Raw genomic sequence first — 21,183 nt, 5'->3', positions numbered from 1 at the left:
GCTGTCTAATCCCTCTTTGAAAATCGGTGACCATCTGACCTGATTCACATTTTAATTACAATAGTTGGCTTTTGAACATCCAGACAGAGCAGTAAATTCTCTTCTTTTTGTTCTCGTTGAAACATCACTGGATCAAGAGATGTGTTGCAAGGCTCACTCTGTTATTGCGCAAACATCTGGTCTTAATTATTGAAGCGTCTGCAACAGAAATATGTCAACAGTGGATATTCTGCGATTACCTCTGGCAGATGTGCGTTCAAGATCGTTGAAGAGTTCAAATGACCATAAAACACACACACACACACACACACACACACGGGGTGAAAAAAAAAGATAATTTCATCCCCTCTAAGTGCGGAGCCTTCACAGAACGCAATGTACGTTGGGAAAGGCTTGGACAAAGTGTTAAGGTCGGCCCGGGTGGAAAACATAAAATCAATAGCTGACTTGAAATAGTCATCTAAACCTGTATGTGCTTCGAGTGGATTTATACGCAGCAACAGTCTCCTGCAGTTCCATCCAAAGTAAGCTCAATTACCTCGTGTTGATACAGTGGATGTGTGACAAGACGTTGGGGGCGTATACTTTTGTTTCCCCCTTTAAATCACTCGTCTTTCTCTTACCTTTGCTGTTATTTTCTAAATATTTGCCTTTTTGTCTTCCGTTCATTTATCCGTTTGTGAGTATTTCAAGTTACGTCGAGACTCTATGAGGTGCAATGTGCTCAGTACTTTTACTTGAAGGATCGAATTCAACGATGCAAAAATACTCCATCACAAGTATTATCAGCAAAACGTAAGTATTAGAGATGATTTTTCTTCCAATGGCCAATGTGATCTCATATATTTTTATATATGAAATGATTTAATTGTATTAACCATGCATTAATGCATAAACAGTATAAGGAAGAAGAAGATGGAAACATTTAGTACCTCAAAATTGTACTACAGTACTTGAGCAAACGTACTTATTATATTATTATACATTCAACCACTGTTTAAGGCTTCGGTCTAAGGGAGTTGGAAAAAAAACTGGGATTCTTGATCCTTCTTACTGTGCCATGACACTTTCCGGAGCCTTCACTGCAAGAATATATCAGTCACACAGAAACTAAAACCTGATGCTCCTTACTGGAAAGTTAAATGACACATCAATATAGCAGATATTCAGTATGTGAAGCCCCTTTTTTTTTTCCAGGCCTGAGTGGGATCCTGAGAGGATAGAGGATGTGAACCCTGAGGAAATGAGAGTCACTAGATGCTAGCACAGTTTTTCCCTTTTCACAAGGGACCCGTACCAGGAGATTTCCCACGCTTGGAGTGTAATATGTTGTTGCCGTCGTGTTCCCTCCTCCTGTCTCTCCCTGTGTTCTTGCCCACTCATCTAATTGTGTTTATTGTGAGCCCTCTCCTCCTTTCTATCTGCTCTCCGACTGCGCTTCCTCTCCTCCTTTCACGTCCTGCGCCGTGATTTCTACGGCACAGAATATGAGTTTTCGTGCTGTAGGCTGTGAGGGATGTACTATGGCGAGGAAAAAAGACGGCCTCCGGGAGGTCCAGGCCACACCGAGGTGCGTCTGCGTCGTCGAGATGCACAGCGCATGTTCAGTCCTGGGGGAGATACTGAGGAATGTGCACATTGGGTCATCTACTTCAGATCTGCTCTCGTCTTAACAGCCACCAAGGGGGGTGGGGGGGGGGGTCGCGCCTCATCCTGTGCGTTCTCGGCACCTATTTTAAACCCGAGGTCACCGGGTTCAGTACAGCCATGTGTGATGAAGACGATCATGGCTCTAAAGAGTTCGGTCTTACTCGTGATGAACATACAGTATGTCCACTCTCTCTCTCTCTCTCCCTCTCTCTCTCGAGTACATTGGCTCATTCAGGCCGTATCTGACATTTAGGACATGGAGCACATGTCCTCTGTTTTTATTCAGCGTCCAATTTAAAGACACGTTTCATTTGACCACTTAAAGTTAGATTTTATTTTGATTCTATTTCTGTATTGAAGTGGCTGTTTACGCCTTAAAAAGCATCATTGATTTAAAAATCAAACAACGTCTTCCAATTTTAACTTCACCCAAACCTCCATCCTCACCTTGTCAGCCTCCCCTCCTGACATCAGCCATTTAGGCGTCATCTCTGCTCAAGATCTCCGTAAATCTTTCTGAGATTGATTTCTGAGATGAGAAAGGTCGGAAGGGAGAAAACAACAACAATGGAGAAACGATGAAATCAGACAGGGCTGAGTGTTCAGGTTTCTTCACAGCCTTTCACTGCCCCCCAGTGCTGTGAAAGAAACCCACACTCAGGCAGTCAGCTCTTTTCTTTATCACCTTTTCAAAAAACACACACACATTTTAAATCTGCTCCTAGCTAAAATGTTCTACATTTTTTAAGTTTCTACTAAAATTTGATTTTATTGTACAGCAAACTGTGGTTCCAAAACGTATTGGCTTGTGAGGAAAATCCCTTGGAAAGGAGATTAAAAAACCCTTCTAATAAACAGCTGTCTAATTGTTGTCTTTTTACCCTCTGAGCTTCAAACGCGTTTTAACTAAATAAAGGCGTTTAGTATATAGCTCCTGTCAGGTTATGGCCTTGGTGTGGGCATGAGTCCTGAGCAGCCAAAGAGTGATTTTTTTCATATTGGAATGTTTTCATAGGCTTGGTGAGGTAAATAAACCAAGTGTTTCACAACCTTTTTTTTTTGTCTCCTTCCTTCTTTCATCTTGGGACCTGACCTCCAGTTTGGGAACCACCGGTTTGAAAAGATGTCAGAGAGCCAATGGATCAATACTGAATTCACATTTATATTAATATTATATTTGTGTTGCTAAATAGTCATTCAACAAGGTTCAAATGACATGAAAATTTCCATTAGTAGGCAAATGTAGTTGTTACAAATCGAACCACAAGATGTCAGTGTCACTTCATGATTACGCCACATACTGCAGGAAGTACATGTGCAATTGTGAGGGACAACCGAGAAGACACACAGAGTCATATTTTAGTGGGATAAATCTAAGCTCTTTACTACTTAACACCCAAAATGCATTGATGGTGATTCTATAACATGTAGTAAACTTTACTGTTCTGTGAAATTATACAATTAAACAACATTATATATATATATATATATATATATATATATATATATATATATATATATAATGTTTCTTTCTAGTAACTAAGAAAAAAAATCTAAACAAAAAACAACCTCACGTATTTGATTAAAAACTTTTTTAAACGTTTTAATGTTGGACATGTAAGAGAAAAGAATCTGCAACTAGGTCAGCTTTGTGTCCTGGTACAATATTTGTCCTCAGGAGAATCCTACCATGTGGAATAGGGGTCAGCTGAGTGTTAGCTTGGAGCGCATCGAGAGCTATTTATGGGCATAAATGTAACTAAAAATGGAACAATTGTATTATTGGCCTTTGTACTCCTTCTGGCATAACGGCATGTGGATACAACCAACAAGGCCAGTATTATGAAAAGGCACTTCAGAGAACATCCATTTGCCACTTATACAGAAAGTGATTCAATTACATTTCAATATTCATTAGACTGTTAATCAGACTGGGGTAAACTGGCTGAAATTGGCAGACGCCTGGTGGTCTGTTTTACCCCATTTCTTTCCAGACAGTCCCATTGTAACTATATATGTAGTTCCAATGAACTACTGCTCGCAGCGGGGTTTGTGGTTTAGTGTTTCCATGGAAGGAAGATTGCTGTTGAATACTTTGAGCACAGCAAACTATGTTCGATTCACTTCCACGCTTGTGGTCGGGTGAACTGTAATCTCCGGGGAAGCCGTGACGGAGTTGTGGCTGAGAGCTTATAGTTACGGCTATAGTTCGTGCGACTTGGGACACTGGAGACCGTGGCACATATGTTCCCTCCTTACGTACATGAACACAGAAGGGCAGCTTGACTGACAACGACCAACTTAAAACGCATGCCGCAGACTTGAACCTTTCAATCCATATATGTCAGCGCAAAATGCTTTCCACCGCGCAGGATTTAGCCTGAAGTTGGCCACATCGACTCCTTTTAAAGCTGCGTTAATCCTCTTGTGGCCAGTAGGGCGCGGAAATACTCAAAACAAGCTGACAGACACACACAGCCACCACACATCGCCGTCATGTTTTACCATGGAAGAAAGATATCCGACTCTTTAGCTGTGTTCACCAGCAGTCCCTGACTGGTGCTGGAGAAATAGAGAACAGTGGGCTCATCAGTCCTTTTGCTGAAAACTGTGGCAGAGACTGAGACCTTAAAGTGAACGTCTGGGCCATGAAACCCAAACAATAGCTTGAAAATAGATCTTGCTGCTACTTCTTGGTCCAACAACATACCCAGCAGTGCAGCACAGGATCACAACCAACATTTCAAGTGTGTTCAGTCTTGACTTGTCTTGACTTTCTCCCCCCTCCCTGTGTCTTGAAAACTGAAAATATACATCTTGGATGTCCCCTGCCGCACTGTTCACAACACGTGAAAATGTATCTGTCACGGCGGGTGGGGCAGGGCAGGGCAGGGCAGGGGGGGGGTTAGGGATAGGGATAACGAGGGGCAGGTGAAACCAATCAGGACAGGTAACACACAAAGGCAGGAAGTGAAGCTCTCAGAAACGAGAGAGAGAGAGAGAGGTCCACATCCATTAAAACCAGTCACTTGCAGGTGGTCATTGCTATGCTTGGATCGAGATAAAAATGTCAAAGGGTTACCATGGAGAGGGTGGGCGGCATTATGAGATGTTCATATGCATCAGGGCCAGCTGTTGTCCACCTGACACTGGCTCCACTCTGCACTGATGACATCTAAATAGGCAAAGCAGACATTTCAGCCACGTTCTGCACAGCCAGTGAAAGGCACTTTACCGAAGCAATCACAACGGCAATGGTTAACATTTTAATGAGAACAAATGAGATCAGCCAGCGTTATCACCGTAATCATTGTCATTATTACCTAACCACAGGGCTTTGGAGGGTTTTTGTATAATCTCTCTGTTATGTCCTGCTTGGTTTGCAGACAGCAGTGGTGCGAACGGGTTGCTAAGGCAATGATAACTCTAATGATTGCTCCCCCTATTACGTTAGTGCCGTCACACCGGTACCTCTGTGCTTCCTGTTTGCCGGAGAGCTCTTTTTTTCCCCCATTCGCACGACACGCGACAGAAGCTCAGAGCAGACGGATGCCGTCGTTGTCTGTTCTTCATGACACCGAGCAGAGCGGTTTCCTAGGTGAGCAACAGTCCGGCACAACATCATCTGCAGCTGATGTCGTGCAAGACTGCTGTTCACCTCTCACGTCTCATGATGGAGAGCAAATGCGTCGTGTCGCTGTTGTATCAGGGAGTGTGAATGATGAGACATGCAGACTCTGGGTGTTTGCACAAGTACACCTGACCATATGTTTATATTTGATGTTTCATCTATGCCACTGGGCTAAATGAGATACTGAAAATACCCATGGTAGAGGCTAAATGTGCCATAATAAACTGTGAAATGTTTTTGTTTTTTTTTAAATTTATTTTAAAGTTTGTGGCTCTGAAACTCATCTTCTATCCCAAATTAAAAAAAATTATATTTAAACCATGACTTTGTTCAATAAGGACAACACATTTCATGTTTTTTTGGTTTCAAATGTTTTATTTTTCAAATAATTTAGTTTATTTGCTGGTATGTAAAAAAAACAAAAACAAAACAAACAACAGTGATATAAATATTATGATATTATAAATTAAATTGCACATTTTTGTTTGGTAAGAATGCAACAAATATATTGCAGGCAAATAAAGGACTCTAACGTGCCTGTTGACAAACAGTGTTAAGACTGACAGATGGACACTGTACATCACGACCACAAGAGTTTGCCTGATGGCAAAGAAAAGTGCTTTTCCCGCTTCTCCCGCCCCTCATGTGCGATTGTCACTCCGTGTGTTACACTTTCACTTGACTTAGCTGTCCAAACTTCATTTGTTTTCACACAGCAGTCCACTTAAGGCATCAACTTTTCCTCCATTTTCCAGTCAGTCAGTCTATTCTTCGAAATAGACGGCGTCTACAGAACACGCCCCCCCCCAAACCGCTGCTCCTCTCGCGGCGATCTGTGTCCGCAACCAGCCTCGCGATGCAGCACCTACCGAAATGCCTGTCTTGCCTCCTCAACCCCTAAAAAAAGGTGACCACTAACGATCCTCCATCGGCTCACGGAGACATTTCACGCCTTCTTCTCCTGCCGGGGCTGCTTGGTGGCCTTGGCGCTTGCCGTGGCTTGGCACACTAGATCCCTGTAGGCCGGGGAGCGGAGGAAGCGGGGGTAGCAGTCTTTGGCCATGAGCATGTAGATCTTGTGCTGGGCCGAGTCGAAGCACGAAGATGTCAGAGCCAGCATGTTGGCTTTGGTGATGTCACGAGTTTCGTGGTCAATGTTAATCTGGAAAAATGGGACAGAGACAGAACCAGATTAGTCCTCTGAGAGTTTTTCATTTTTTTTTGGAGGACAACTGGCTAAATGGGCATATAACTGGAAATCTATGTTTTGGAATGAAAGGGAAATGCTGGTTTTTGGGCCTCATCATCTAACTTTTAAGATTCAGATTCCTTACCTCCCGGGGAGCGTCGCTGCCGATGAACTCATCGTAGATTTTCTGGGCTTTGGCCTGTAGCTTGGCTGGAGACTTGGTACTCCTGTAATCCTCACAGGCAAAGTAGAACGCAACGTTCTCCTCGCTGAACTCGGATACCAGGAAGGCTGTGAAGGCACACAGTCCGTCTGAGGAAAGAGAGCAAATTTGATTACTTAATGGCACATAATGGTCCTGCAGGGGCTGCAATGTGTCTACAGTATTCACTGGCATTTGCACACGCTCTTTTTTCTAGATGTTTACTTACATTTGCTGGACAGGAGTTTTTCAAAGGACTGTTTCCACCTAAGGCATTCCTCCAGGGTTGGCCTGAAAATAGATCAAGCAAAGTTCCATTTAACCCAGAATTTTAAATCAAGCACACAGTGACAATAAATGTAAAATGAAATGGTAGTAATATATAGTACAGTATGTGCGATGCTTACTTATTTTGCCCTATTTTGCAGCCGGGTAGATTCCAATTGGGTTTTTGCAAAATGCTTCCCAGCCTTGCCTTCAGCTCCTTGGCCCTGAAAGGTAAAGAAAACAAGTTAGACACATTTCTCAAAAGACTTTGACCGCTTACCCTCAAGCCATTTCTGTGCGTACAATTCACCACAAATGGCACAGTTAAAAAAAAACAGCTGTGTTCCATATCTTGTAATCCAAATCCCCAAACATCAGCCATGTGAGTGGTTGCATGAAGCTTCATGTACCTTTCCAAGCAGCAGGTGGGCAGGGATGCTAGTCCTTTACACATAGCAGCAGGTTGGAGCTGGTAGTGGGTGGTGTCGGTGGTCGGGTAGTGTACAAATATCCGTTTGGTGAAGCTCAGCGTGTGGCGAGATTGTCTGTGTGTCTGGACAGAGCCGGAACAGAGAGTTTTATAGTCCTACCTCCCCTGCCTCTGACGTGTCATCAGCCCTCTCAGCCAATCACAGAGAGGGAGAGAGAGAGAGAGAGACAGAGCGAGGGAGGGACACAAAGTCATAAAATGGGGGAAGATATGCAAGGATGAGGCTGGGAAATTACTGTAAATGATAAAAGCCACTGACATTCTATGCTCTGTCTTTCTTGCATGTCCCTGAAAACACACCACAGCGGATCTCTTCGGGTCTTGAAAGAGAGTTATTTGCACACATGAAAGTACAAAAAATAAACCTCCATCCAGCGTGTAGACGTGAGAACACTGTGTCTATTTATCGTTGTGCATGCAGGCTCTTGGAAGCCAGCTTTAAGATATTTCGTACCTCCGAAATGAAATGACCTCCAGAATATTCCCAAACCTGTTGAAACATCAACGCCAAATGTGACACTTTTGAGTGACATCTTTGTCTTCTGATATCATTTATTTGTCATATTGAGTCTTTTATTTGATTTTTTTTGGAACAACTTTTAGCTTCTAACTTGTGTTTAATTGTTAAACACAAGAGATTAATTGTTTAAACAGAGATTGCCCTCAGTAACGTCCCCCCTGTATAAATAAAGGCTTCATTCAACGAATCAATCAATCAATCTGAGTACAACGCAATCACTAATAACATCCCATGTTGTCAAATCACTTCTCGACAGCTCCTTTGTTCCTGGCTCATGGCCCTGCTTTGCACATAGAAGACATAATTGAAGAAATAGGCAGGTTGATAAAGAACCTTTCTATTGGTTAAACACAATCACACTCACCCTCTTTACGGGCCTGATGAGTGTTAATTCCAGGGAATGATGGGAAGGAAATGTGGTATTGACTTAGTTTAATTACATTACTGTAAGCAAGCTGGGTGTACAACCAACTGCTTGACGCAATAAAGCTGAAGTGGGACCGTTTCCCATATGGCGAGCTGCATGGTTGCTTGTTGGGGATTTGTCATATAATTCAGATTAAAAAGGGACATTAGATAATTGACGGCAATACGTGGCTGGTAGCGACTAACACATTACTTGCAGTGCTTTTCAGCGGCCCCTAGCTGGCATGTTTCATAAAATAGAGAAGTTAGCCGATTAAAGCAGAGATCCTTCGCAATAACATCTGTTTTAGTGAATGTTTGTTTTTCTCTTTGAATTTCAATGTGTGTTTAAAAGAACCTCCAACCACCGTTTCCCAAATGACAGCGGAAACATTGTACTGCGGCCGTTACATAAGTGTACAGCCACGGGCGTTTTCGAGGAAGTGAGAGCCAACGGGGCTGTGTGATAGATGAAATCAGCTCTGTTAATAGCCACGTTACTCTCCTCTAATAAAAAGAAGACCATCCTCCCAGTGGCCACAGCAATTGCGACGGGGAGCAAAGGAGGAAGTCCGGCGAGGCTGCGAAGAACAACAAAGTCTGCATGGGTGGATGGAGGGGGTAAACACAGCACCTTCACCCAAAAGTCAGCACGAATGAAGTAACTTAAGTGACGCAAATCATTTCCTAAAACAGCGGGGCACTCGTTGGGGACTATTTTCAGCGGCAGATTAATACACACTAGTGTGTATTTACGGCATCAGAAGGGGCGCATGTGGGATTTAGTGGGGATAAACTACGGTGCCCATGTTCATCTCAACAAAGGAACCTGTCACCCGCTCCAATGGTGAGGCGCATGTGTTTTTGTGGTTTCTGGACAACAACGGAGCGCTATATGGCGCAGAGGAACAAGCTATCTAAGGCTTTGGATACACAGGGAATGCAGTTTTGGTCTTTTCATGGAATTTGTTGACAAAAAGAAAACCTAACCATAGAATTTGAATTGACTGACCCTTTAAAGACAAATGATGGCTTTGGTCATTTGTTCAAATGCTTTAAAACGACCTATGCGCTTTCCTGACAAGCGACCTTTTGCGATTGTGTGAATGATGATTGCGTCCTCTCAGATGCAACAGTGGAGGTAGACTGATGTTGTTCGACAATTGGAACTGTTTAGTCCAGACTAAGGATGTCACCAGGCTCACAAGGAAGCAGTGCGAAGGGCACTGTCTGTATGCAAGCATTTAGCAAGAGCTCACAGTGTACCAAGACAATGTAGAGTGGATGGCCCCCGCCTGGGTAGAAAGACAACCGCACAGGGATTACCCAACCTGTCCCGATTCATTGTGCTGGAGGAGGATTTAATTGCACCGTTTATTGCCGGGTACAGGACAATGGTTTGCTGAGAAGCCTGGGGGGGAACCCGGGCCACCCACTCACCCACTCATACACTCATGCTGTGATGTCAGCACACTACTGCGCTCCTTCTGTCAATGTGACAAAGGACAACCGGAAACGAGAGGATAAAAGAACGAAGGTGTATAATATTGTTGAGCGAATGGGGCCTTTCTGGGAACTGGGGATTCACTGTCCTTGAAGCTGGCTGACAATACACACACACACACAAACGTATGAACAGCTCTATCAAACTGGAACACCTTGCATCAACATGTGCTCCAACACGATTTCTATTCTACTGCTGTAACACTTAACATTAAGTTGAAAACTATATTTATTTTGACACTGCTGGGGATTATAACGGGTTCCGAGAAACATACCGCTGCTGGTGTATTTGGCATGTAACAACGATAACCAACCCAATGTAACAACAAAAAGAGAGGTGAGCTCAAGCTGCGACAGAAGGTTTTAACATCTTAATTCTCAGAAAGACTCTTCCGGTGAATTGAAACCTCTGTCTAATTGTCGCCTTTGGACAGTCATGCGTTATTTTACACTATATTCTCCTCATACTGTATGGATTCATCTATGCATGGTTTTAAATGGTCATCGCTAACACACAGTGACGCTATCAGTAGTGATTTGCCCACATTTCAATCCTAGAAAGAGTCCTTGTCTGGGAGCATTTTAGGAGAGTTCTTTGAGTACCCGGAAAGTCACGAGTTGCAGTCAGACCTAACCCTAACCCAGTTGTTCACAGTAATCGTTTGCCGGTCAAAAGACCTCTCTGTTAAAAACTGAAAAAGGTACTTTTGATGTCAAAAGGTTGGTTTTTCAACAACATCTCAATGACTGTATTGAAGCTGTTGAGATAGATGCATTTTTGGCATTAGCTTAATTTGAAAAGGTGCCTTCGTCTGGGGACAATAAGCGCACTCAACCTTCAATGGAAAAGTAGATGTCGTCAGAAACTGCTGCAGTACAAGTGCTAGTTTAGCTAACTTTACCGCCAACTTTTGATGACGCTTTGCTTGCTCGCGTGTTTCAAATGCACAACCTTTGTTGACATGTCAAACTGGATTTCAGTCTTATTACTTCGGTCCTTCTTGTTGTTGTCACTGTTCTTGTTGTCAGTGTCACCTGTCACTGCAATCATTGGTTACCTGTTGACCCTGGGTTGAATGAAGCTATGTTCCCGGTCTCTAGACAGATATCTTAGGTAGCTGACTGGAAGATTCTGTCCTCTGTTAATCACATTGCAGCTACTCGATGGGTGAGCAATAATAGTAGCATCTCGTGTTCACATTTTCCATCTGGTTATGATCTCGGGAGGCTCCTGGCATTTCTTCCCCCCTTCACAACAACACACTGGATCAACAGACCATGGCCTCATATATTTGGAGCAAGCCTTGAATGAGGGCTTTGTTGCCAAAGATGTGACTGATCCTCCACCATTTCTGAAGACAGAGACCATTACGAAATAAAATGACTCAAGAAACTCATATCTTTGTGTTGAATTCATGTGACACAGACAAAGACAGTTAAAGAGCTCAACACCCACATTTATCGATGTCTTTCAAAATGGCCTACATATGAGAACGCTGGGGGAAAAAATAACCCACAATTCATCATGAATGTGTCATATTAGAATATTGAATGGCACCAAAGAAACGCGTCACCAGGCAATCCTGATAAACCAGAAGTGACATTTATTTGTTTGAGTGAGTTTCAAATGAAAGGTCACATCTCACTCCGAGCTCGCTTCATCACCTCTGGGACCGAATCTGGGCTGAGGCCAGTTTAGGACACATCTCAGGGCCCTACTTTACCTCAACCCACAGTTCCATTCATATCATTTGCATTCAGGCTAAGCCCTTTTACCTCACGCTGCCTTTTTCCTACCTCAGTCCGTCCGTCTCCAGCCCGGTGAAGACCTTTGGTTTTAATTTGGGCTCAGCTGTGATGGAGAGAAAGCTCATCCTCAGCTCAGCGTGCCCCTTTCACTGTTCACCTCCATCTGGGGTTCGGCTGCGGAGATGAGAAAGCGGGATTTGGATCATCCTCTCTTCGGGGGATGCTGTTATGCCACCCTCCATGAAGCATTGTTGCCAGAGAGAGAAAATGACAAATAAATCAGATGAGGTCCCTGGTACCTCACTCTCACCCCCTTGTCGATTACAGAGCAGCCCGAAACAACAACAAAAAAGACCACCAACAGGCAATAATAGTAAGTTATATGATGGTAAATTACACCCTGATGGCAATGTGTTATTGGCCATCGTTCCTTGTGAAGGTTGAGAGCTTCCATTAGCATAGAGAGTAGGCCAAGGAGCTGAGGAAAGTCCTCTTATCTCTATGAAATGATTACCACAGCAGAATAGCAGAACCAGAATTCAAATCTTAACCCCATTAGTACCGTACCGGTATCAGGTGGGAAATAGGATTACACAAAAGAAGCGCTCTCCATCTTCTTAAAGATGAACTGCGCATTATTCTTTTTGCACTGTACAGATGATCACATATCCCCAGTACACGGCTTAGCTTGAATTTACAGAAGTTAGAATGGATTCCAATGGTAACCCAGGGCCAATTAGCTGCATGGATTCCAATGGCACACACACTTTGCGGTGTCTTTATCAATGAGGGTAGACTAAATGTTAGAAACACCTCAACGCAACGCAATTCAAAAGCACTACAAACTACGCCTCCAACAATTCAACAAAAAGTCCCAAAAAACTCAAATATTTCCAAAAAAAGCTGCACATATTAACCTCCATGACGGTTAGATTAAGTGCGGAGCTGTTGTATTAGACTGCATTATTCTCGTTTCGATTTATCTTTCAAACCGGCAACTCAAGTCAGTCGATCTCTCCTTGATAGAAAAACTCACTGAGTCAGAATTAGGTTTGCTGTTGAACAGATAGTAACAAACAACATTAACAACTTGCTCCTTATGTTCCTGTTGTTGATGATGACGACGACGCAGCTAAAAAAAAAAGAAAAAAAACTATTGTGCTCCGGAGGACAATTCAGCTCTCCACATGCTCCAGCAAGGAGGCCGCACTCCTTTGTTTCCCCCCGCGAAGCATTAACCAGCTGTTAAATTTGCTTTGCTTTGTGATGCCGATCGCAAATCACTTCCACAATACAGAGCGTACACATTACGCTGCGGAACAAACACACTGAGCAGCTGCTCCGATGACACACTCGGAGTTGTCTTATGTGTGGACTTCCAAGCGTACTGCCAGGGTGTGCGCCGTCGCTGTGCAGTCAATAAAGCAGAATGGAGGCCAATGTGGCGGACAAGCTTCCCCGTAGACTTGGTGTGACTTTATGCCCGAGGAAGCGATGAAAACACAAACAGAAGCAATCATATTCGAGTAACGGCCCCGTGTTTGTGGCTTGTTTGTGTTCATGGCCTGTGTGTGTGTGTGTGTGTGTGTGTGTGTGTGTGTTGGAGAAGAGAAGGTAAATAGGAAAAAAGAAAAAAAAAAACCCAACATCCTAGTCTCAGGTCAATGCCACAGGAAGTGTCTGGAAGGTTTTCCCGGCATTACGTCGCCTTGTTTGTTTGTTTGTCTTTGCTGAAGGTCCCTCAGAGTGGTGACTCAGTATAGATCGGAAGGGGACGGCTGAAAGCCCGTTTAAATGAATGAGCGAATGGAAACAGAAAGGTGAATTGCTGGGAAATTCTTGCCGATGGAGCTACACATCCAAACAAAAAGGATGGGTGATTGATTTCGCTTATTTTGGTTCTCAAAAACCCCCCAAAACAAATCACACACGTTGGTCATCCTTGATTAATGAAGAGGCATTTTGGTAATTTATCAGTGTTTAATACCATCATCATTTATCACATCTGTATATTAATCTAGAATCGCATGGTTAGAATACTTTAACTTTAACACTTTGAACATTTTCGCGGATGATGTCAACGTCAAATTGATACCCAAAATCAATCTTTTGGAAAATTCTAGATGACATGCACATCATTTCATCATAGTCGCACGGTCATTTGGTACTAGATTTAGTATATATATGGAGTAGGGAGTTGGAGTGTATATATAAAGTACACGCTTAGAAACTTGTAGGCTTGCAAAGCCACCCCACAGTTTTTCACTTAGCTCAATTGAGAAAGTGGAGGCTGTTCTGAAACATTTTTACCAATTTCTCAAACATTACAACAACAAATAAGTTAAAAGGAATAGTTTAGCCATTTTTGAGAAATATGCTTATTTGTTGGAAACAAGGGGGAAGACAGCCAGCCTGGCTCTGTTCAAACGTGATGAAATCCAGAACTTGTCGTGAGGATTTTGCTACCTTTGGACAGAGCCAGGCTAGCGGTTTTCAATCTTTATGCTAAGCTAAGAGTGGTATCAAGCTTCTCATTTAACTCTCATTTGCGGGAAAAAGAGAATGAGTGCTTTTTTCCAAAATGCCAAATTATTCCTTTAAAATGAAAAACTAGGCCATGCAGTTCCGTAAACATGCTGTTTTAGTAAAGACAGAAGACAGAGTGTTATTTAATTGCTATCACTCCTGAGGAACATGACCTGTCATAATATTCTATTCAATTTCACAGGTTATCTGAGGGCACTTTTCATCTAGAGCCGGTCTAGACCGTACTCTTTGACACTGTAATTATGCAACCGTGGCTTCAGTGTAGAAAACATCCAAATGCTTACTGAAACCTCCTATTTAAAACCTGGATGTTGATTAAACCTGATTAAAACAAGATGTAGTCTGGCTATGTGACGGTTCGTGATCTGGACTAGAATTTAAAATTCTTTAAGACACAAGATGTTTCTGTGTCTCAGCCACTTAACATTCCACCGGAATGATGATCAAGTTTAACAAAAACTATTGGGTTAAAATATTTCAAAAGATATCAGAAGTCTTGGTTGGGATAGCCAAATATTTGATTTTAGAACTGCGATCCACGCAGATAGATTCTATTCACAATTTGAAGCAAAAATGCTAGAATTTGTGTTTGGACAATTGTCCCCCCCCCCCGCCCCAAACCCTCTCAACATTTGTGAAGTGGGCCTGTGTGGTCTCTGTGGGAGTGCGTCTGTGGCAGCGTGCATGTGCCAGCCTCAGGTTTGCTCATCTGTCTGATCATTCTCTGGGGAGGGAAGGCGCAGCCTGCCACAGGCCCAGGCAGATGCTCACTGTGGCTGTTAAACAATAACCACTGGAGTGTGTTCCCCCGCTCAGCAACACTATGATCCGTAACGTCTCTCCGGGGGGGGGGGGGGGGCGGCTGTTTAGACAGAGGTCAGCCGAGCCTACAATATGCAAACTGTCCTGAGATTTAAAGTGATAATCTGCGAAATGATGTATGTGTTCTTCCTTGCTGGTGTTCGTTACTGTGGTGGTTTTTGTGCTAGTTATTATCAAAAAGAATTACGTCTTGTAAGCTCTGTTAGGTTTTTCTTTGAGTTTGCACCCCATTCTTTCCTCTGTTTGGTCATGCAAGATTGCGCATGGCAACACCACCAACTTTACTCACTACGTGGAACTGTGAATGGAAGTACGGGGAGTGTGCACCGTCAGTGCAGTGTGTAATTGTGCCTCAGGCAATATAGCAGAAGTCTCACAAGCAGCAGACAGCTGGACCCCTTGCACATCCGGAACAGGCGGAGGCACTTCTTTTATAACAAGACTGAGAGTCAACAGCCACGCTGGGCTTTGAACTAAATGCTAACAATGCCATGCTAACACGCTCGTATTCACAATGTTAACACACTGATGTTTAGCCAGTAATGTTTACCATGGTCACCACCTTGGCTTTAGGTGTTGGCATGTTACCATTTGCACTGAACACAAAGTGCAGTTGAGACGGACAGGAAGGTCGTGTCATGTACCTCTTGCACTAGGAACAGGAAAAAGATGTCGGCCCCTGCCTGACCTGGATGCTGTGTGTGCAAAGGAGGAGTTTGGGGGCAATTGCTGTTTTTGTCCCTTGTTTAATTTTCCTTGGATATTCTCAGTACTGGTAACGACTCTTAGTATGGTGGATTTTAAAATATCTTTTTTTTGTCTTTTAACTGACCACACTTTTTGACCTGATTATTAACGCCCCAACTAAATTCTGTCTAAATAAAAGGACCATCAATTTTAAACTGGAAACTCATGTCTCTGCTCTTATCTTTATTACAAGAATCTGTAAAGTGAGTGATTATTCTCTGGGTGAAATTCCCAGGGTGGCGTTGTCGCACCAGGGTTCGCCTCCCCATGTGCAAATGTTCCACCAAAAACATGTCCCCCTCCCCAGACACTATTTTGCATGTGCACCGTCGCTGCGTCCTGGGCTCAGCGCCGCCCAAGACGATTGTGATTGGTTTAAAGAAGAACACAACAAGCCAGAGCGTCCCCCCCCCCCCACCAACCTTTCTCCAAAGTGTGGAGAGGGTCTGGCTATGCGAGACTATCCACTACCAAACAAATGGTTTTATGAATGATCGACTGTTATCTTTAAAAGAAGGAAGCTGAAAACACGTTAGTACCTTGTTTCCTCTTAGCAATACGCTACCGTCTCATCTTCTGGTGGTCTAGGAGCTGGCCTCTTGGCGATCGCGACCATGTCTTTTGGACGTTATATTTGAGTATTTGGTGGAGCCAGCAACCAACAGTGATAACTAGGAGCATTTTACTGCCACTGCCACTGGGCCAGCGGGCAAAAACATCAAATATTGTACTTTTGTATATTTATAATCTCAAGGATTAACGCCCGTCACGCCGCATTGGAAATCCTTTGTTCTGAATTTCTGTGCGTTCTGTGCTGTCCCCCGTGCTCTTCGTTTTATCCTCAAACGCCCTTGAACTCCAGTACATTCATTATTGTACCAGTTGTGGCAGCACTAATAATAAACCTCTTGAAAGTGTGTATGTGTGTGTGTGTGTTGTGAAGTGTGTCACTGGCCAGAGGTGGACTGTAATTGGAGAGGAGCAGCGCTTATCTGAGTGAGCTGAAACAGATTTCACAGCCGTGAAAAAAAAAAACAGACAACAGGACTGATATTTGACCCTCGTCAACAGCACATACTCACAGTGTGAATGTACCTGCTACCTAATGTCAATATCGGGGAGCAGCAGGAACTGCTGTGACTAAAAATAAGAGGACTTAGAATTCAGAAGCCTGTGCTGTAAGTGTAAGTCCTAATTTTTGTTTTTTTTTGTTGAATGATGAGCAATAGGCTAACATGTTTACCCCCCCCCCCCCCGGCACTAAAATACATCCAGGAATGTGAATTAAGGGAACTTGGATCTTTTAGTTATTTAATAATTGAATTCATTTCATTCGCGCACACTAGTTCAGTAGATTTTAGCAATGTTTTCACAGTTGTTCTTCACGTAGTTTGTTTAGCTAATCACAACAAAGCTAGAAACAACCCACGTCATCATTTTGGGATAGGGAGAAAAAAAAACCAATCGTCTTGGGCGGCGCTGCCCCCATGATGTAGTGACGGTGCCGTTGCGAAATAGTGTCTTGGGTGGGGGGTGGGGGGGGACTTGTTTTGGTGGAACATTTGCACAAAGGGGTTAAATGGTTAAATCCCCGCTAAAGTAAAATAGTAATTGTAAAATTAAATCATATTTACGCCTTGCATCATCACAGTCACGTGAGACCGGTGTGGCGTCCGATAAAACTCACCTGTTTTGTTTTTTTGTTTTGTTTCCGGTCATCGTTGTAAAACGGACAGTCAGATGTGTTTTGCTGTTTCCGCCCCCCCCCCCCCCTGCATGGCTTCTGTTGTTTGTCTCAGAGCCGAACAGGAGGAGTAATCAACTGTCCCTTCTCATCCTCCCCGTGATCCATAGTCATGGGCAGTGCTGCACCGTGGGTATTGTGTTTACTATTGATGAAGAGACCAGAGAGAGAGAGATGCTGGAGAGCAGGAGGGGAGGGAGAGACACAAAAGGGATAGGAAGATAAAGAGATGTAGCAATACTGATGGGATTACCACAGTTTTCACATTAGTCGCTGTCAATTAAAAAAAACACACACATAAATCCAATTTGTTTTGTTGTTTAAATCCAGTCGAAGTGCATTGAAAATAAGGCCTTTTTACTTTTAACTTTGGGAATGCAAGGTTTGCACAGGAAAGCGGCTTAGAATCACCAGCCCCAATGCAGTTTGTAAAGGAGTGCGTGTGTTCTGCCTTTCAGCTGCATTAACCCATTGGGTGAAAGACAGTGTATTTCCAACTGCAGAGCACCAAGACAGCATCAGCAATGATGACTGATTCCACCTTCACCATGTTTTACTCACTGTCTGATGCCCAATTACATTCATGTAATTTATATTTTTTCTGAGTCGTTTCTGGGGAAAAAAAAACAAACAAAAAAGAAGTACATATTTTTAAAAGTATTTCTGATTCGGATTCTGGTTGTACGGGTCATTATTATGAGCGTGATTATTAGTTGATGCTTGGCTTGTAATCACTTCCACAGTGAGACGTGTTCGGCTACGTTTGCAGCTCAGATGGCCCAGATAGGCTTGTGTTGTGTTGTGCTGAGCAGGGTGCTGTCCCACATTCACCCTGCTCTTCGTTCCCCCGTTGACAGCAACACATTGACAACAGCAGCAAAGTTAATGGATGTGTAATGTCACGGTGGGCGACTCCATCCCACCAGTGGCCCAGATACTAAGAAAGCGTTGGTTTCCCGGCGAGCTGCGCTGCTGCTGTGAGGTAGAAATAATGCCATAAATGTTTGATTGTCGTTCTGTTTTTAGTTCTTCTTCATCATCATCATCGCTTCACTTTGCGTGACTCACCGGGCTGCGACCTCTGACCCAGGATGTGACGAAACGCAAAGCAATTAACTGGCTTTGTTGATCATCAGCCAGTAATTTGATTTTTCATTCCATCTCTTGCCTGCTAGTTATTCCAGGGTAAACAGAAATCAGACATTACAATCCTAAAATGATTTTTGAAATAGAGTGATGAATCACCCCAGATTAAAAGTTTTTTTTTTTTTTTTCTGGTCTGGTTTCATCGCTGTTATAAAATGGCATTAGAATCGAGGTCAATCTGTCTTGTCTGATCGGAGGATGAATGCATTTTCAAAGCCCTGATACCCCTTTTGGTATGAGAATGAAGTCACGCAGCACACAAAGTATAGATGCTGATTCATTTTTTAATCTCAAAATATATTGGAGGTGGGGGGGGGGGGGGGGGGGGGTTACATTCATGTGGAACACAGTAACGTACAATATAGGGCGATATGTTGTTCAGCCAGTCTGGCCTATACAGTACACACATGCACTAAAGAAAATATTTTGTCTCCCCCTGAAATACTTTTCAATCAGGTCATTTAAAAAAAAGGAGTGCAAATGCTGGGGGAGCACATACTGACATCTTCTAGATTTTTTTTTTGTTGCAGTCATTTTCATAAAATACTGTACAAGTACAAAGAATATCGAAATACTTATGAGTATTGCATCATGCTGAAAATGATTTAGGACATTTGCACAACACGTTTTTTTTTTTTAAAGTCAGAACAGATTCCACGGGGGTCGGGGCTGTCGCTTTTAATTCACTTCTAGCAGGATTGGGGGTGTTTGATACTCAGTTTAATGAAGCGCCGACTGCCGATCACTGTTTGTTTTTTCCCCCAATTTTACTAAAAAGGTGTTTCAATTATTTTACAGTAGTCCAAAGAAACTGATTAAAGCCATGTAACTGAACTAAAGTGCCATCATTACATGTAATCAACCCTAATCGAAAAGACATGAATGATAATTACGGGACGGCCACAAGTTATTGGTGCAATAGGATCCACTGTATATACCATATACAACAAGTTCAACGGGGATGCTAGTACATTTCCGCTTCCTGAATTGAGGGAATTGAAAGCACGAATTCATTCAACCCTTTTTTTAATTTTTTTTTTTTATACATTTAAAGTCACATAGAATACCTGCAGGAGTTTACAATACACAGGATTATGTCGCTATATCAATGTCTAAGTGCAATCTAGTTTGGCACAGTTTCAGAAATGAAGTGTTCACTCACTTTATTGTTCGCTGTAAAACACACAAACTACCACAACAGGTCTAGCCGCCTGTATACGACAGAACTCAAGGTAAGTTAGAGGTAGTGCTGGGCGATAATGAGATTTAATCTCGCTTGTATTTCTTTCTTGATTGATGGAATAAAATCAACTCAGTGCTTTTGGTTAAATACACTTTTCTGCAAGCATCGGGCTTGTGGAACCCTAGTCTGACTCACCGGATATATTCAGTTGGAATACTCCTCCCCTTCCGCCATCTGTGTCCCACCCCCGCTTAGCGCCATCCAAGATGATTGGGATTGGTTTTAATAAAAGGAATACAAACAAAGCTGACAAACTGAAAACAATCCTAAAACTCAAACTTGATTCTTGAGCTAAAAACAGTTTGAGCTTCATTCTCAAGTCGATTTGTTTAGCAGCTGGAACTCAAAGTGCATGTCGAAAAATGAAAATGGCTTTTCACAAGATCAAGAATTGCCCGCGGCATTTCAGTTGTTTCTCGCCCTTGTGATGTTATTTTCGGACATATATCGCCCAGCACTAAGTAGAGGTAAAACAATCAGCTTATCCTCATCCAATCTCCTCCTCTGTACTGTACTGTACTGTACAGCACAGTCCACCAAGACACGTCTTTTCTAGAGGGATTGCATGCACGGAGCTGGTGTAGACAAAGGAAAACAGTCAAGCATGTCGCCCCGTCCTCGCAGATTCACAGTATTCATGGGTGATGTCAAAGGGTTAATTGGATGATTTACAGTATTGGTCCAGTTTTATGTTCTCCGTGGTCTTCGTCAGATTCGGTCAAACAGACCTCCGCTGGCCTTGTGCGTGCGCCCTGTTGACTATATCCTGGTACATCTTGGACCTGAGGAATCGAGGGTAGGAGTCTTTCTCCATGAGGCTGTAGACTTTAGCTTGGACTTCGGTGAGACTGGTTGGGGACGGATCCTCCAGACTCTGCTTGGTCTTTTCTCTGGTGCGGTAGTCAATGTTTACCTGCCAGGATGAGGAGAGCAAACACTGTTTAACATTTTGAAGTCACACATAGCAACATTGGCCCCATTACACTTGAGATTTAAGACACTTTAATTTACACTACAATATATGCGCATCACAAAATTGGACTGCAATCTTGTAACCAATGAACGTTAACCAAGTAGCTTCGGCTGCTTAAACCTAACCAAACCTCAATCATTAGCAATGGTAGATTAGAAGAAAACACATCAATGGGAAGCCAGTGACAAATGACCTATTTTGTGGTTTCAAGAGCAATTCACTAAACGGAAACTGAAACGAACAAGCTGGAGGTGGGTTTGTCGAGTTAGCCAATCGGTGTGCTATGATAGAGCAGTTCTGACCAAAAAAGTGGCCAAATGTTTTCGCAATTCATCGTCAATGCTGGAAGGAAGTG

The 21,183-nt window shown here is 43.1% G+C and overlaps 2 protein-coding genes across 2 annotated transcripts in view; both read right to left on the bottom strand.

Annotated features, from left to right (window-relative positions):
• Window positions 1-5,717: 5,717 nt before the first annotated feature.
• rgs16 (regulator of G protein signaling 16) lies at window positions 5,718-7,470 on the bottom strand. The gene is made up of 5 exons (XM_070908368.1): window positions 7,350-7,470; window positions 7,080-7,163; window positions 6,902-6,963; window positions 6,616-6,782; window positions 5,718-6,443 (listed from the first exon to the last, which is right to left on the bottom strand). The coding sequence occupies exons 1-5, from the start codon at window positions 7,391-7,393 to the stop codon at window positions 6,228-6,230; spliced, it is 573 nt and encodes a 190-aa protein (XP_070764469.1). The 5' UTR covers window positions 7,394-7,470; the 3' UTR covers window positions 5,718-6,227.
• Window positions 7,471-20,573: 13,103 nt separating this feature from the next.
• Window positions 20,574-21,183, bottom strand: part of LOC139287363 (regulator of G-protein signaling 8-like) — a 5,625-nt gene continuing 5,015 nt past the window's right edge. The window contains exon 4 of the mRNA XM_070908347.1: window positions 20,574-20,768. Coding sequence (XP_070764448.1) covers window positions 20,574-20,768 — 195 coding nt within the window. The remainder of the gene's footprint in view (window positions 20,769-21,183) is intronic.

This window comes from Enoplosus armatus, chromosome 7 (genome assembly GCF_043641665.1).
Source record: "Enoplosus armatus isolate fEnoArm2 chromosome 7, fEnoArm2.hap1, whole genome shotgun sequence".
NCBI classification, from domain to species: Eukaryota; Metazoa; Chordata; class Actinopteri; order Centrarchiformes; family Enoplosidae; genus Enoplosus; species Enoplosus armatus.
This window is presented reverse-complemented; position numbering and strand designations above follow the sequence as displayed.